Here is a 16,591-nt window from a genome sequence, read left to right on the forward strand (position 1 = left end):
CCAACAGGTTTGTTTCAATGTCACTAGCTTTCGGAGCGCTGCTCCTTCCTCAGGTGAATGAAGATGGCAGCACAGCGGTGGGAGGGGATAAAATGGGGAAGTAGGGGATCGAGGCATAGGATGGTGGGGTGTTAGGTATTTATGTGAGTTGGTTATTTGCAGCCATGTTGGCTTGTTTTGTTTTATTATTGTGTTTGATGTGTAAATATATAAATGCCTCAATAAAATATTTTTCAAGCAGGAATATTTGTAAAGTAGCATTTCTGGCTGGGGTAATGAGAAAATCATTCTCCTCTTGTCTTTCTGTCACAACACGTGGATGAATCCCTCTTCAAATTCCTAAACTCTCGCCAGATTTTCATCTTCAAACTGACCCCCAGATCCAAGAATTACGCCGTTGTTATCTTCTGGAATGGACTTTGAAAGAAAGATTTTCTTTTGCCAGAAAATCTGGCTGGGTGACAGTGCCCCTTTAAGAGCACAGGGTGTGATGTGAATCTTATGAGTTCCTGGGGGGAAATGAAACTGAAACTTAATTGAATAAGAGAACGAGGAGCAGTAACAGCGATGGCCGTCAGTGAACACGTCTTAAACCTGAGCGAGGATTTAACCTGCTCCGTCTGTCAGTCTCTGTTTGTGGAGCCGGTGCGGCTGGACTGTGAGCACAACTTCTGTAAATCCTGTATCCAGAAGTTTTGGGGAAAGCAGCGTCAGGCTGTGTCCTGCCCGGAATGTCAGCAGGTTCTCCCCCGGAGAAGTTTCACCAGTAACAAGGTGTTGGTCAATCTCTGTGAGAAAACCAGGCAGCTGGAGCTGAAACTGGAGCAGGATCGCTCTCTGTGTGAGGAAGAATGGGAGAATCTGAGAGAGGACACAGAGAGGGAGCAGTCTCTCTGTGAGGAACACCGGGAAAAGCTCATCCTGTTCTGTGAGGTGGATGAGATTCTGATCTGTGTCAGTTGTCTAGATTCTTCCTCACATTCAGCCCATAAATTCCTACACCTGCAAATGGCAGTTGAACACTACAAGGTAAGGGAACACTCAGGGTTACCTGTTCATAGTATTTATTGGGCTGTAATAAATTAATGGACAAATGTTGCTCTGTCCTATTGCTCACAGGCAGCTCAATACTGACATCTGACAGTGAGAAATCTGAGGAATAACGTGTTAAGTGTGTGAAACGCCTTACAGCCTCGTTTACACTGACATTCCAGCTCCAGGTTACAGCTCTCTTCATTACAGGCAGTGTTGACATTATTTCTGTCGTGGGGGTAACGCACTGTAATTGAACCTTTCACTGGAGAAAGCGTCACACCAGTTTCTGTCTCTAAACCCCTCCCCCAGACGCCTGCCATTGGTCACTGGGCATGTCCATCCTTTTTTTTTTATTAAATATTTTATTGAAAATTTTTGGTCAACCAACACAGTACATTGTGCATCCTTTACACAATATTATAACAACACAAATAACAATGACCTATTTTATAAACAAAAAATGAATAAATAATAAATAACAAAAATGAAAACTAGCCCTAATTGGCAACTGCCTTGTCACAAGTAACACTCTCCAAAAATATAATTTAACAGTCCAATATATAATTATCTGTAGCAACGACCTATACATACTATACAGTATATATTAACAACCCTGAGAGTCCTTCTGGTTCCTCCTCCCCCCCCCCCCCCCCCCCCGATCCTGGGCTGCTGCTGCTGCCTTCTTTTTCCCATTCCGTCTATCTTTCTGCGAGGTATTCGACGAACGGTTGCCACCGCCTGGTGAACCCTTGAGCCGACCCCCTTAGGACGAACTTAATCCACTCTAGCTTTATAAACCCCGCCATGTCATTTATCCAGGTCTCCACCCCCGGGGGCTTGGCTTCTTTCCACATTAGCAATATCCTGCGCCGGGCTACTAGGGACACAAAGGCCAAAACATCGGCCTCTCTCGCCTCCTGCACTCCCGGCTCTTGTGCAACCCCAAATATAGCCAACCCCCAGCTTGGTTCGACCCGGACTCCTACTACTTTTGAAAGCACCTTTGTCACCCCCATCCAAAACCCCTGTAGTGCCGGGCATGACCAAAACATATGGGTATGATTCGCTGGGCTTCTCGAGCACCTCGCACACCTATCCTCCACCCCAAAAAATTTACTGAGCCGTGCTCCAGTCATATGTGCCCTGTGTAATACCTTAAACTGAATCAGGCTTAGCCTGGCACACGAGGACGACGAGTTTACCCTGCTTAGGGCATCTGCCCACAGCCCCTCCTCGATCTCCTCCCCCAGCTCTTCTTCCAATTTCCCTTTTAGTTCATCTACCATAGTCTCCCCTTCGTCCCTCATTTCCCTATATATATCTGACACCTTCCCATCCCCCACCCATGTCTTTGAGATCACTCTGTCCTGCACCTCTTGTGTCGGGAGCTGCGGGAATTCCCTCACCTGTTGCCTCGCAAAAGCCCTCAGTTGCATATACCTGAATGCATTCCCCTGGGGCAACCCATATTTCTCGGTCAGCGCTTCCAGACTCGCGAACTTCCCATCCACAAACAGATCTTTCAGTTGCGTTATTCCTGCTCTTTGCCACATTCCATATCCCCCATCCATTCCCCCCGGGGCAAACCTATGGTTGTTTCTTATCGGGGACCCCCCCCAAGGCTCCAGTCTTTCCCCTATGCCGTCTCCACTGTCCCCAAATCTTCAGTGTAGCCACCACCACCGGGCTTGTGGTGTAGTTCCTCGGTGAGAACGGCAATGGGGCTGTCACCATAGCCTGTAGGCTAGTCCCCCTACAGGACGCCCTCTCTAATCTCTTCCACGCCGCTCCCTCCTCCTCTCCCATCCACTTACTCACCATTGAAATATTAGCGGCCCAATAATACTCACTTGGGCTCGGTAGTGCCGCCCCCCCCCTATCCCTGCTACGCTGTAAGAATCCCTTCCTCACTCTCGGGGTCTTCCCGGCCCACACAAAACCCATGATGCTCTTTTCAATCCTTTTTAAAAAAGCCTTCGTGATCACCACCGGGAGGCACTGAAACACAAAGAGGAATCTCGGGAGGACCACCATCTTAACCGCCTGCACCCTCCCTGCCATTGACAGGGATACCATATCCCATCTCTTGAAATCCTCCTCCATCTGTTCCACCAACCGCGTTAAATTTTACCTATGCAATGTGCCCCAATTCTTAGCTATCTGGATCCCCAGGTAACGAAAGTCCCTTGTTACCTTCCTCAACGGTAGGTCCTCTATTTCTCTACTCTGCTCCCCTGGATGCACCACAAACAACTCACTTTTCCCCATGTTCAATTTATACCCTGAAAAATCCCCAAACTCCCCAAGTATCCGCATTATTTCTGGCATCCCCTCCGCCGGGTCCGCCACGTATAGTAGCAAATCGTCCGCATACAAAGATACCCGGTGCTCTTCTCCTCCCCTAAGTACTCCCCTCCACTTCTTGGAACCCCTCAACGCTATCGCCAGGGGCTCAATCGCCAGTGCAAACAATAATGGGGACAGAGGGCATCCCTGCCTTGTCCCTCTATGGAGCCGAAAATATGCAGATCCCCGTCCATTCGTGACCACGCTCGCCACTGGGGCCCTATACAACAGCTGCACCCATCTAACATACCCCTCTCCAAAACCAAATCTCCTCAACACCTCCCACAAATAATCCCACTCCACTCTATCAAATGCTTTCTCGGCATCCATCGCCACTACTATCTCCGTTTCTCCCTCTGGTGGGGCCATCATCATTACCCCTAACAACCTCCGTATATTCGTGTTCAGCTGTCTCCCCTTCACAAACCCAGTTTGGTCCTCGTGGACCACCCCCGGGACACATTCCTCTATTCTCATTGCCATTACCTTGGCCAGGACCTTGGCATCTACATTTAGGAGGGAAATAGGTCTATAGGACCCGCATTGTAGCGGGTCCTTTTCCTTCTTTAAGAGAAGCGATATCGTTGCTTCAGACATAGTCGGGGGCAGTTGTCCCCTTTCCTTTGCCTCATTAAAGGTCCTCGTCAGTACCGGGGCGAGCAAGTCCACATATTTTCTATAGAATTCGACTGGGAATCCATCCGGTCCCGGGGCCTTTCCCGCCTGCATGCTCCTAATTCCTTTCACCACTTCTTCTACCTCGATCTGTGCTCCCAGTCCCACCCTTTCCTGCTCTTCCACCTTGGGAAATTCCAGCCGATCCAAGAAGCCCATCATTCTCTCCCTCCCATCCGGGGGTTGAGCTTCATATAATTTTTTATAAAATGTCTTGAATACTCCATTCACTCTCTCCGCTCCCCGCTCCATCTCTCCTTCCTCATCCCTCACTCCCCCTATTTCCCTCGCTGCTCCCCTTTTCCTCAATTGGTGTGCCAGCAACCTGCTCGCCTTCTCCCCATATTCGTACTGTACACCCTGTGCCTTCCTCCATTGTGCCTCTGCAGTGCCTGTAGTCAGCAAGTCAAATTCTACATGTAGCCTTTGCCTTTCCCTGTACAGTCCCTCCTCCGGTGCTTCCGCATATTGTCTGTCCACCCTCAAAAGTTCTTGCAGCAACCGCTCCCGTTCCTTACTCTCCTGCTTCCCTTTATGTGCCCTTATTGATATCAGCTCCCCTCTAACCACCGCCTTCAACGCCTCCCAGACCACTCCCACCTGGACCTCCCCATTATCATTGAGTTCCAAGTACTTTTCAATGCACCCCCTCACCCTTAGACACACCCCCTCATCTGCCATTAGTCCCATGTCCATTCTCCAGGGTGGGCGCCCTCCTGTTTCCTCCCCTATCTCCAAGTCCACCCAGTGTGGAGCGTGATCCGAAATGGCTATAGCCGTATACTCCGTTCCCCTCACCTTCGGGATCAATGCCCTACCCAGCACAAAAAAGTCTATTCGCGAGTAGACTTTATGGACATAGGAGAAAAACGAGAACTCCTTACTCCTAGGTCTGCTAAATCTCCACGGGTCTACACCTCCCATCTGCTCCATAAAATCTTTAAGTACCTTGGCTGCTGCCGGCCTCCTTCCAGTCCTGGACTTCGACCTATCCAGCCCTGGTTCCAACACCGTATTAAAATCTCCCCCCATTATCAGCTTTCCCATCTCTAGGTCCGGAATGCGTCCTAGCATCCGCCTCATAAAATTGGCATCATCCCAGTTCGGGGCATATATGTTTACCAAAACCACCGTCTCCCCCTGTAGTTTGCCACTCACCATCACGTATCTGCCCCCGTTATCCGCCACTATAGTCTTTGCCTCGAACATTACCCGCTTCCCCACTAATATAGCCACCCCCCTGTTTTTCGCATCTAGCCCCGAATGGAACACCTGCCCCACCCATCCTTTGCGTAGCCTAACCTGGTCTATCAGTTTCAGGTGCGTTTCCTGTAACATAACCACATCTGCCTTAAGTTTCTTAAGGTGTGCGAGTACCCGTGCCCTCTTTATCGGCCCGTTCAGCCCTCTCACGTTCCACGTGATCAGCCGAGTTGGGGGGCTTCCTACCCCCCCCCCTTGTCGATTAGCCATCACCTTTTTCCAGCTCCTCACCCGGTTCCCACGCAGCTGTATCTCCCCCAGGCGGTGCCCCCCCGCCCATCCTCTCCCATACCAGCTCCCCCCTCTCCCCAGCAGCAGCAACCCAGTAATTCCCCCCTCCCACCCCCCCCGCTAGATCCCCCGCTAGCGTAATTACTCCCCCCATGTTGCTCCCAGAAGTCAGCAAACTCTGGCTGACCTCGGCTTCCCCCCGTGACCTCGGCTCGCACCGTGCGACGCCCCCTCCTTCCTGCTTCTCTATTCCCGCCATGATTATCATAGCGCGGGAACCAAGCCCGCGCTTCTCCCTTGGCCCCGCCCCCAATGGCCAACGCCCCATCTCCTCCACCTCCCCTCCTCCCCCCATCACCACCTGTGGGAGAGAGAAAAGTTACCACATCGCAGGATTAGTACATAAAACCCCTCTTTGCCCCCCACATTCGCCCCACCACTTTGTTCGAACGTTCTTTTTAATAACCCGCTCATTCCAGTTTTTCTTCCACAATAAAAGTCCACGCTTCATCCGCCATCTCAAAGTAGTGGTGCCTCCCTCGATATGTGACCCACAGTCTTGCCGGTTGCAGCATTCCAAATTTTATCTTCTTTTTATGAAGCACCGCCTTGGCCCGATTAAAGCTCGCCCTCCTTCTCGCCACGTCCGCACTCCAGTCTTGATAAACGCGGATCACCGCGTTCTCCCATTTACTGCTCCGAGTTTTCTTCGCCCATCTAAGGACCATTTCTCTATCCTTAAAACGGAGGAATCTCACCACTATGGCTCTGGGAATTTCTCCTGCTCTCGGTCCTCGCGCCATCACTCGGTATGCTCCCTCCACCTCCAACGGACCCGCCGGGGCCTCCGCTCCCATTAACGAGTGCAGCATCGTGCTCACATATGCCCCGACGTCCGCTCCCTCCACACCTTCAGGAAGACCAAGAATCCTCAGGTTGTTCCTCCTTGCGTTGTTTTCCAGTGCCTCCAACCTTTCCACACATCGTTTCTGATGTGCCTCCTGCGTCTCCGTCTTCACCACCAGGCCCTGTATATCGTCCTCATTCTCGGCTGCCTTTGCCTTCACGACCCGAAGCTCCCGCTCCTGGGTCTTTTGTTCCTCCTTTAGCCCTTCGATCGCCTGTAGTATCGGGGCCAACAGCTCTTTCTTCATTTCCTTTTTGATCTCTTCCACACAGCATTTCAAGAACTCTTGTTGTTCAGGGCCCCATGTTAAACTGCCACCTTCCGACGCCATCTTGGTTTTTGCTTGCCTTCCTTGCCGCTGTTCTAAAGGATCCACTGCAATCTGGCCACTCTCTCCTCCTTTTTCCATCCGTATCCAGGGGGGATTCCCTTCTGGTTTACCGCACAGTGTTTTTAGCCGTCAAAATTGCCGTTGGGGCTCCTATCAAGAGCCCAAAAGTCCGTTTCACAGGGAGCTGCCGAAACGTGCGACTCAGCTGGTCATCGCCGCACCCGGAAGTCGAGCGGGGCATGTCCATCCTGATCAGCATTGTCTTCACAACGAATTGGGAAATGAACAGAACCTTCATCAGCAGATTGGATCATTTTATTTTACTGTCAATCAATGTTTCCCTGCATCCTGATTTTTATAATGAAAACAAGTTTTCCAAGAACATGATGAACACTGACTTTTTTTCATGTTCCTTCCGATGATTTTTCTCCTGGGTCGCTGCCAGCGAAATCCTGAGGATTAATCTTAAATTCCTGAAGACACCAGGACAATCTGGAGGGTTGGTACTTGAGCTGCATAACAGTGCGAAATCCAAATTTCTTGTATTACAGGCTGTGTTTCCATATTACTGTCGGTAATGCAGCTTTATGTAAAGTTTCCTTTATTACAGATTGAGTTACCACTATTACGGTAGATAATGTAGCTTCATGTAAGTTTCCTTTATTACAGACTATATTTCCGCTGTTACTCTAGTGTAATGTAGCTTTATGTATGTTTCCTTTATTACAGATTGTGTTCCACCATTACTGTAGGGTAATATTGCTTTCTGAACATTTCATTTGTTATAGTAATAGTCTTTATTGTCACAAGTAGGCTTACATTATCACTGCAGTGAAAACCTCCTAACGCCACATCGGTCCGGCACCTGCTCGGGTACAGAGGGAGAATTCAGAATGTCCAATTCACCTAACAGCACGTCTCCCGAGACTTGTGGGAGGAAACTGGAACACCTTGAAGAAATCCACACAGACACACGGAGAACGTGCAGACTCCGCACAGGCAGTGACCTAAGCGGGAATCGAACCCGGAACCCTGACGCTGTGAAGCAACAGTGCTAACCACTGTTAGGCTTTATGTAACTTTCCTTCATTACACACTGTGGCCCCACTATATCCTGCAGTGTAACATAGCTCTATGTAAGTTTCTCCTATTACAGACTGTACCCACTATTACTGTCTTTTAATGTTATTTGTGAATGAGCACCCGACCCATGTCCATTCCCCTGTCATCCCTGTAACTCCATAAACAAACTTGCACATCCGGGGACACTAAGGGACAACTGATCACAGCCAAGCTGTAGAATCCCAAGTTTCTTTACCCGTCAGTCTGGCCTCAATAAAAGTCGAGATGGATTTGCAGGTACAGCATTAGTTATTTTATTTAGCTTGCAAGCGTTCCTCAATTCTCAGGAGCATGAAGCACATTCTGCTCCATGGACTTCTGGAATCAAGTGAGGATATGGAACAAAGGAATCTGCACTGATACATTCAAATGGCATCATGTTTCACATACACGATGCCCATAGGTCATCCTATATCCCTCCTGACCTGTTGATCTATTCTGATTGGCTCACTTCCAATCCCTTCCTCTGGCCCCTATTACCCAGCATCCTTTTCTCCTGCTTTGGTGGACCCACCTCTTCCTGCTTTTCCATGCGGTCTGAAATCCTTTGTCTGTGAACTAACCAGAATTAGACTGGCCTACCTCTACATTACATTAACTAATATCTCTAAAGTAACTATTTTATATCACATTCGTCAAAGCCACCTAACCCGCACATCTTTGGACTGTGGGAGGAAACCAAAGCATCCGGGAGAAAACCACGCAGGCACAGGGAGAACATTCAAACTCCACACTGACAGTGACCCATGGCTGGAATTTAATCTGGGTCTCTCGTGCTGTGAAACAACCGTGCTAACCACTGTGCCACCGTGCCGCCCAACTGGGACTATGGCGACTTTCCCTTTGCATTGAGTGTAATTTGGTTTATGCAGGTTTCCTTCATTGCAGACTCTGTTTCCGCCATTACTGTCGTGTAATGTAGCTTTATGTAAGTTTTCTTCATTACCAGCTGCATTGCCACCGTTACTGTAATGCAATGTAGCTTTATGTAAATCTCCTCTATTATAGACTGTGTTTCCACTATTACTGTAGTGTAATGTAGCTTTCTGCAAGTTTCCTTTATTGAGACAGTGTTTCCACTATTACTGTAGTGAAATGTAGCTTTATCTAAATTGTCTTTATTTCAGATTGTAATATTCCAAAATTCCCTGGATGTGGGAAAGATTCCAGGGGATTGGACAAATGCTAATTATTCATAACGGGAGGGAAGCAGAAAGTAGGAAACTATAAGCCAGTTATTTTAACATTTTTTGGGGGCAGTGGTTAGCACTGCTGCCTACGGCGCTGAGGACCCGGGTTCGAATCCCAGCCCGAGGTCACTGTCTGTGTGGAGTTTGCACATTCTCCCCGTGTCTGAATGTGTAGGTGGATTGGACACGCTAATTGCTCCTTAATTGAAAAAATAATAATTGGGTACTCTAAATTAATTTTATTCAAAATCTATTATTAAGGAAGCAAGTATAGGGGGCTCGATTCTCCGAACTGAAGCTATGTCCTCACGCCGGTGTGGGACCGGTGCTGTTTTACGCCCGGAAATTCAGCTCAAAACGGCCACCGATCCTCCCTGTAGCTGGGGGCTCCAAAGCTGGGAATCAAACCCGGGTCCCTGGCGCTGTGAAGCAATAGTGCTAACCACTGTGCCACCATGCCGCCCAAAACAGCAGACATTACAATGGATCGTGCTGAGATCTGATTCCATTTTTAGGAGCAGCTGAAATCATCTTTGGATTCCATGGAGAATGAAAAGAAAAATCAAAGTGAATTAAAACAGCAGCAGAAGATAAAGATTTCAGAACTGGAGGTGAGGATTACTTCAGTTCCTTTTAAACACTGCAACCCTTTAACAACCCGCTGTTTAAATGATTTCTCTCGCTGTCATAGGAGCTCACTGGATCCCTGGAGAAAGGTATCTCTGCACAATTTAACAAAATCCATCAATATCTTCATTATAAAGAAAAATGTTTAATTGAAGAGCTGAAGAGACAAAAGGAGGAAGATCTGCGACCAATGGAGGAGAATCTGAGAAGAATTGAAGAGGAACTGGCCTCACTTGAGGAGAAGATAGCGAACCTTTGTGTAGACATTGACCAGCAAGACAGTGTCTCCTTTCTTAAGGTGACCCTTTATAACCTAACCCTCAAATTGTTGGTCTGTTTGTAAACGGCGTTTTATTACAGGGCTCAAACCCCATCACAACAATGCACAATGTGCATATAACTGAGGACTAACAGGTATCAGTCAGGATTGAGATCGGGACTGCTGAGGAGACTGTCCCACACTGACAGCACCTCATGTTGGCTGCAGTATTACTGAGGACTAACAGGTATCAGTCAGGATCGAGATGGAGTGTCAGAGTGATTTCCCACACTGTCAACACTTCTGACTGCAGTGTAACTGGGACCAGATTGAAACAGAAAAGGAGGGGGGGAGATGAGGCGGGTGTCCCAAAACCAGGGGTGGAGAAAGAGACCTGTGAGGAACATTGAGACAACAGTCATAATCATTCAAACTCGATACGTGGAGCGGAGGCCTGGGACGAAACCAGATCCCATGGAGACAAATCTGAGAACAGAAGGTCATCAGAAGTTGGTTTCAGACACTGAGAAGTGGAAATTCCACTCAGGAGGCAATTGTGAATCAGTTTTCCATTCTACTCCATTTTCTTTTCACATTAACAGACAAACACACTGACAGACGCACCCGAACAGGGGAGCGGCATGGGCGGCATTTGCCGGGAGATCCCTCTTCTGGGATGTACCCGGCCCACCATTCCTCATGAGATCTAAATGGATCTCGCAAGGCATCTCAATCTGTACCGCGCACATTGTGGATGGGACCTGTATCTAGCAAATTTGCATATTAGAGAGAAACAGCTAGTGTCACTCTAAAAAGCACAACATCACAGCGCCTATCCTTTCTCAGGAAACTAAGGAAATTTGGTATGTCCACATTGACTCTTACCACTTTTTACAGATGCGCCATAGAAGGCATCCTATCAGGCTGCATCACAGCCTGGTGTGGCAACTGCTCGGCCCAAGACTGTAAGGAGCTACAGAGAGTCATGAACACAGCCCAGTCCATTATGCGAACCCGCCTCCCATCCATTGACTGTGTCTACACCTCCCGCTGCCTTGGGAAAGCGGGCAGCATAATCAAAGACCCCTCCCACCCAGGTTATTCTCTCTTCCAACTTCCCGCATCGGGCAGGATATACAAAAGTTTGAGAACACGCACTAACAGATTCAAAACAGGTTCTTATCCGCTGGTACCAGACTCCTGAGTGACCCTCTTATGGACTGAACTGATCACTCTATGCATCTTCTCTACTGAGTAGCACTACACTCCATATGCTTCACCCGGTGTCTATGTATTTACGTAGTGTATTTATCGTATCTCCTATGTTTTTTTTCATGTCTCGAATGATCTGTCTGGACTGTACGCAGAACGCAGATTGGGGCAGCACGGTAGAATTGTGGATAGCACGATTGCTTCACAGCTCCAGGGACCCAGGTTCGATTCCGGCTTGGGTGACTGTCTGTGCGGAGTCTGCACATCCTCCCCGTGTGTGCGTGGGTTTCCTCCGGGTGCTCCGGTTTCCTCCCACAGTCCAAAGATGTGCAGGTTAGGTGGATTGGCCATGATAAATTGCCCTTAGTGTCCAAAATTGCCCTTAGTGTTGGGTGGGGTTACTGAGTTATGGGGATAGGGTGGAAGTGTTAACCTTGGGTAGGGTGCTCTTTCCAAGAGCCAGTGCAGACTCGATGGGCCGAATGGCCTCCTTCTGCACTGTAAATTCTATGATTCTATGAACAATACTTTTCACTGTACCTCGCAACACATGACAATAAATGAAATCCAAATTCAAAATGCAATTCGCCTGGGGATTGGGCCCGGTGGTGCCCTGCTCATGTGAGGTGTGGTGCGGGAGGGCCCGAGGTCTCTCATATGTGAGTTGCGACTTTGAGGGGTCTCTGGGGCCATGTCAGGGGGTTCAAGAGATTGGGATGCCATTTTAAAATGGAGCTCTGATGAGCGGAGCTCCTCAGTGCAGGAAATGGGACTAAGAGCGGCCTTGGCGGGGCATTCCCCGCTGAGGCCCTGGATTTAAACAGAGTCCCGTTAGATAGTGTGGTGTTTCTTGACACTGTGAGTGCCGGGAAACACCCGGCTATATGCACGACACAGGATTCTGCTGAAATTTTGTTTGATTGTGCCCACTGTGTGCGGTTTTCGTCTCCTTATCTAAGAAAGGATATACTTGCCATTGATGCGAATGCAGCAAACGTTCACCAGGCAAATTCTTGGGATAGCAGGATTGTTGTATGAGAAGGGGTTTGGTCGACTGAGCCTGTATACATTGTAACTTAGAAGAATAAGAGGGGATCTAATTGAAAGTGCCAGGCAGACTGGATACAGGAATGTTGTTCCCTGGCTGGAGTGGGGGGTCTAGAACAAGGGGTCACAGTCTCAGGATATGGGGTAGGGCATTTAGACTGAGATGAAGAGAAATTGTGGGAAGTAACTGAGGGATATAGTTCACGAACCGGAATTTGGAGAAACACATCAGCAGGACAGGATGAGAAGGTTATCCTGCTGGGGTGAAAGAAGACAGAGCAGGAGATTTGGGGGAACATGAACAGGACGTTTGGGCAGTGAGTAGTGACATTGATGGTGAGTGCCATGCTGCTCGTCCTGAAAGCAGTGACATGTTGGGCTTCAGTACCATGGGTGACACCAATTCAAACACTGAGCAATAGGGGGCTATCTGACTGGACCACAACGAGACTCATTCTGTTCAAATCGAGTTGCTGGAATTGTCTCCCTATTAAAGGTAGGCTGCATTTAAAGGTAACATCACTGTCTCCAGCTCAGGGCATCAAAGATCAGGTGGGCGATTCTCCTAGCCCCGCGCCGAGCTGGAGAATTACCGCAACCACGCCCTGACGCTCTGACGCCGGTGCGCGATTCTCCGAGGTGTGGAGAATCGGCGCCACTTGCGGGCCGCTGGAATCGGCGTTGCCGCCGATTCTCCGGCCGGATGGGCTGAGCGGCCGCGCCGATACGACAGAGTTCCGCCGGTGCCATTCACCCCTGGTCGCTGCCAGCGGAACCTCTGCGGGAACGGTCGGGGACAGCCTGTGGGCGGGGGGGGTGGGGGGGCGGGGGGGGGGGGGGGGGGGGCTCCAATGGGGTCTGACCCGCGATCGGGGCCCACCCGCCTCTTCCCTTCCCCCAGGCCTACTTTATGGCGCAGCCGGCCCATGAACACCGACCCTATTGGTCGGGGCCGGCGCGCTAAAGAAGTCCCCCGCGCATGCGCGGGTTGGAGCGGCCCAACAGCGCATGCGCGGGTTGGCGCGGCGCCCATTTGGCGCTGCAAAAGGAGGCTGGAGTGGCGTGAACCACTCCAGCGCCATGCTGGTCCCCTGTAGGGGCCAAAACGGTCGTGCCAGGGCCCGGTTCGCGCCGTTGTGAAACGCGACGCGTTGACGACGGGGCGAACACTGTGCTCCATATCGGAGAATCGCCCCCCAGAGATGAGCTCTTAAATCACTAGTAAATTTGAGACCAGAAATAAAATGGACAATCTGTGTACTTTCAAAGTCTTCAACAGCAGAGGCAACCCTATTGACTGTATGTGGTAGGGTTAGGGTGGCTGTGATCACTGATGTGGTATCAAATCACAGGAATCCACCCAGATCCCTTCACATTTGACTAAAATTACTAAATGCACATTATTAAATAGTAAAATTCAAACAACACATTGTTTACTTAAATGTTTCTGATTCTCTGTCCTGCAGGAACTGAAAAGATTGAAGGAAAGGTGCGTGTCTAATCCAAACTCTCACACAGTTTTACACTGTTATCAGTCTGTATCCAGGGTGAGTGATTAAATCAATCCCATTTAAACAGGTATCTGGATAAAGAGGAGAATGAGAAAGGTGCAGAGAGAGGTGAAGATGTGGAGATAGAGATCGTTCCCAGACGGAAATACACAAGGTTTCGAGGTCCGTTACTGTACATAGTGTGGAAGGGAATGAAACAGATCATCTCTCCCGGTAAGAAACCCCACAGCATTGTGTCTACTTTCTGTACAGGTTCTTGTTCCCTCACCCCCTCTCCAGAAGGTGCTGCCTGTTACTGGGTACAGATCACTGGAACCTCACTCAAGGGGCCATTCTTTATGTCCAACTTGAGATTGAATAATTCAAGAATGAGGTGATGAGAACATCTTATTTAACATCCAGTCACTCGGATACTCCAGCGGGACTCACTGGACAGTGATCAGACTGAGAGCCCTGGCTAATTGTGTTCCTCTCTGTCCCAGGACTCACTGGACAGTGATCAGACTGAGAGCCCTGGCTAATTGTGTTCCTCCCTGTCCCAGGACTCACTGGACAGTGATCAGACTGAGAGCCCTGGCTAATTGTGTTCCTCTCTGTCCCAGGACTCACTGGACAGTGATCAGACTGAGAGCCCTGGCTAATTGTGTTCCTCTCTGTCCCAGGACTCACTGGACAGTGATCAGACTGAGAGCCCTGGCTAATTGTGTTCCTCCCTGTCCCAGGACTCACTGGACAGTGATCAGACTGAGAGCCCTGGCTAATTGTGTTCCTCTCTGTCCCAGGACTCACTGGACAGTGATCAGACTGAGAGCCCTGGCTAATTGTGTTCCTCCCTGTCCCAGGACTCACTGGACAGTGATCAGACTGAGAGCCCTGGCTAATTGTGTTCCTGTCTGTCCCAGGACTCACTGCACAGTGATCAGACTGAGAGCCCTGGCTAATTGTGTTCCTCTCTGTCCCAGGGCTCACTGGACATTGATCAGACTGAGAGCCCTGGCTAATTGTGTTCCTCTCTGTCCCAGGACTCACTGGACAGTGATCAGACTGAGAGCCCTGGCTAATTGTGTTCCTCTCTGACCCAGGACTCACTGGACAGTGATCAGACTGAGAGCCCTGGCTAATTGTGTTCCTCTCTGTCCCAGGGCTCACTGCACAGTGATCAGACTGAGAGCCCTGGCTAATTGTGTTGCTGTGTCCCAGGACTCACTGCACAATGATCAGACTGAGAGCTTTGGCTAATTGTGTTCCTGTCTGTCCCAGGACTCACTGCACAGTGATCAGACTGAGAGCCCTGGCTAATTGTGTTCCTCTCTGTCCCAGGTCCACCTAGGACTCGACCGGTCCAATCTCGGGTCCAGGACCGTATTAAAGTCACCATGCATGATCAGCCGGTGTGAATCAAGGTCTGGGATCTTTCCCAGCATCTTCCTGACAAACGCGACATCATCCCAGTTTGGGGCATATATATTCACCAACACCACTGCCATTCCCTCTAGCTTCCTGCTAACCATAACAAATCTGCCTCCCGGGTCTGCCTCTATCTTCCCCACCTCTAATGTCACCCTTTTGTTAATCAGGATAGCCATCCCCCTTGTTTTAAAGTCCAGTCCTGAATGAAACACTTGCCTGACCCATCCCTTCTTTAATCTATATTGGTCTCCCAGCTTCAGATTTGCCTCTTGTAACATGGCCACGTCTGCTTTTAACTGTCTCAGGTGTGCAAACACATGGGCTCTCTTAACCGGCCCGTTCAGTCCACGAACATTCCACGTAACCAGTCTGGTCGGGGGGGGCCCCATGACCTCCTCCCCTGTCGATCAGCCATGACCTTTCCTAGGCCAGCTCCTAGCCCGTGTTCCGCGCCTCACTTGATCCGCCCCTTGGCGGCAACCGCCATCTGATCTCCATCTCCAGTCTACTAGCTGTCCCTTACCCGTCAGTAGTACCCCCCCCCTCCAACCACCCTCCCCTCCCCCACTTCGTCTTTCCTGAGCTCTCCCCCCACTTTGCTCCCGTGAACTAGCTATCCAGCTAGTCCATCAGCTCCCACCCTCTGCCGTCACAAAACCTGCCATCTGCCAGAATCTATCCCCCCTAAACATAGCACAAGCACTCCACACAGTAACAACAATCCCCAAAGCAAACACACCATCCCCCAACGCGAAGGCAACAGGGCCCTCCCCCTTTAACCGATTCTTATCAGTCCCATCATCTTCAAACAGAATCAAACACAATAGAAGAAGCTTCCAGCAGCTTAAGCAAAATTATGCTTGCAAGAATCAACCATCTTTCTTACAGAAAAGAAACCCCCCCCCCCCCCCGTCGCAACTTAAAAGTTTTTCCCTTTGTAATCCAGTACATAAAGAAATAAATCAAAATCAAAGTACACAAGAAAAAAAAACCCCTTTGGGCAGCACGGTAGCACAAGTGGATAGCACTGTGGCTTCACAGCGCCAGGGTCCCAGGTTCGATTCCCGGCTTGGGTCACTGTCTGTGCGGAGTCTGCATGTTCTCCCGGTGTCTGCGTGGGTTTCCTCCGGGTGCTCCGGTTTCCTCCCACAGTCCAAAGACGTGCAGGTTAGGTGGATTGGCCATGATAAATTGCCCTTAGTGACCAAAAAGGTTAGGAGGGGTTATTGGGTTATGGGGATAGGGTAGAAGTGAGGGCTTAAGTGGGTCAGTGCAGACTCGATGGGCCGAATAGCCTCCTTATGCACTGTATGTTCTATGTTCTATGCCAGTCAGGCTAGAAATAGGAAGATAGAGCAGCTAAACACATGGCTAAACAGCTGGTGTGGGAGGGAGGGTTTCCGTTATCTGGACCACTGGGAGCTC

General features: G+C 49.7%; 1 protein-coding gene across 1 annotated transcript in view; it reads left to right on the plus strand.

The window, feature by feature from the left end:
- LOC140389079 (uncharacterized) overlaps nucleotides 1-16,591 on the plus strand; it is a 121,335-nt gene that overhangs the window by 94,258 nt on the left and 10,486 nt on the right. Inside the window, exons 8-12 of the mRNA XM_072473238.1 lie at nucleotides 546-1,029; nucleotides 9,616-9,711; nucleotides 9,792-10,025; nucleotides 13,712-13,734; nucleotides 13,824-13,969. Of these exons, the coding sequence (XP_072329339.1) occupies nucleotides 546-1,029; nucleotides 9,616-9,711; nucleotides 9,792-10,025; nucleotides 13,712-13,734; nucleotides 13,824-13,969 (983 nt within the window). The remainder of the gene's footprint in view (nucleotides 1-545; nucleotides 1,030-9,615; nucleotides 9,712-9,791; nucleotides 10,026-13,711; nucleotides 13,735-13,823; nucleotides 13,970-16,591) is intronic.

Source organism: Scyliorhinus torazame, chromosome 14 (assembly GCF_047496885.1).
Source record: "Scyliorhinus torazame isolate Kashiwa2021f chromosome 14, sScyTor2.1, whole genome shotgun sequence".
In the NCBI taxonomy this organism is placed as follows: domain Eukaryota; kingdom Metazoa; phylum Chordata; class Chondrichthyes; order Carcharhiniformes; family Scyliorhinidae; genus Scyliorhinus; species Scyliorhinus torazame.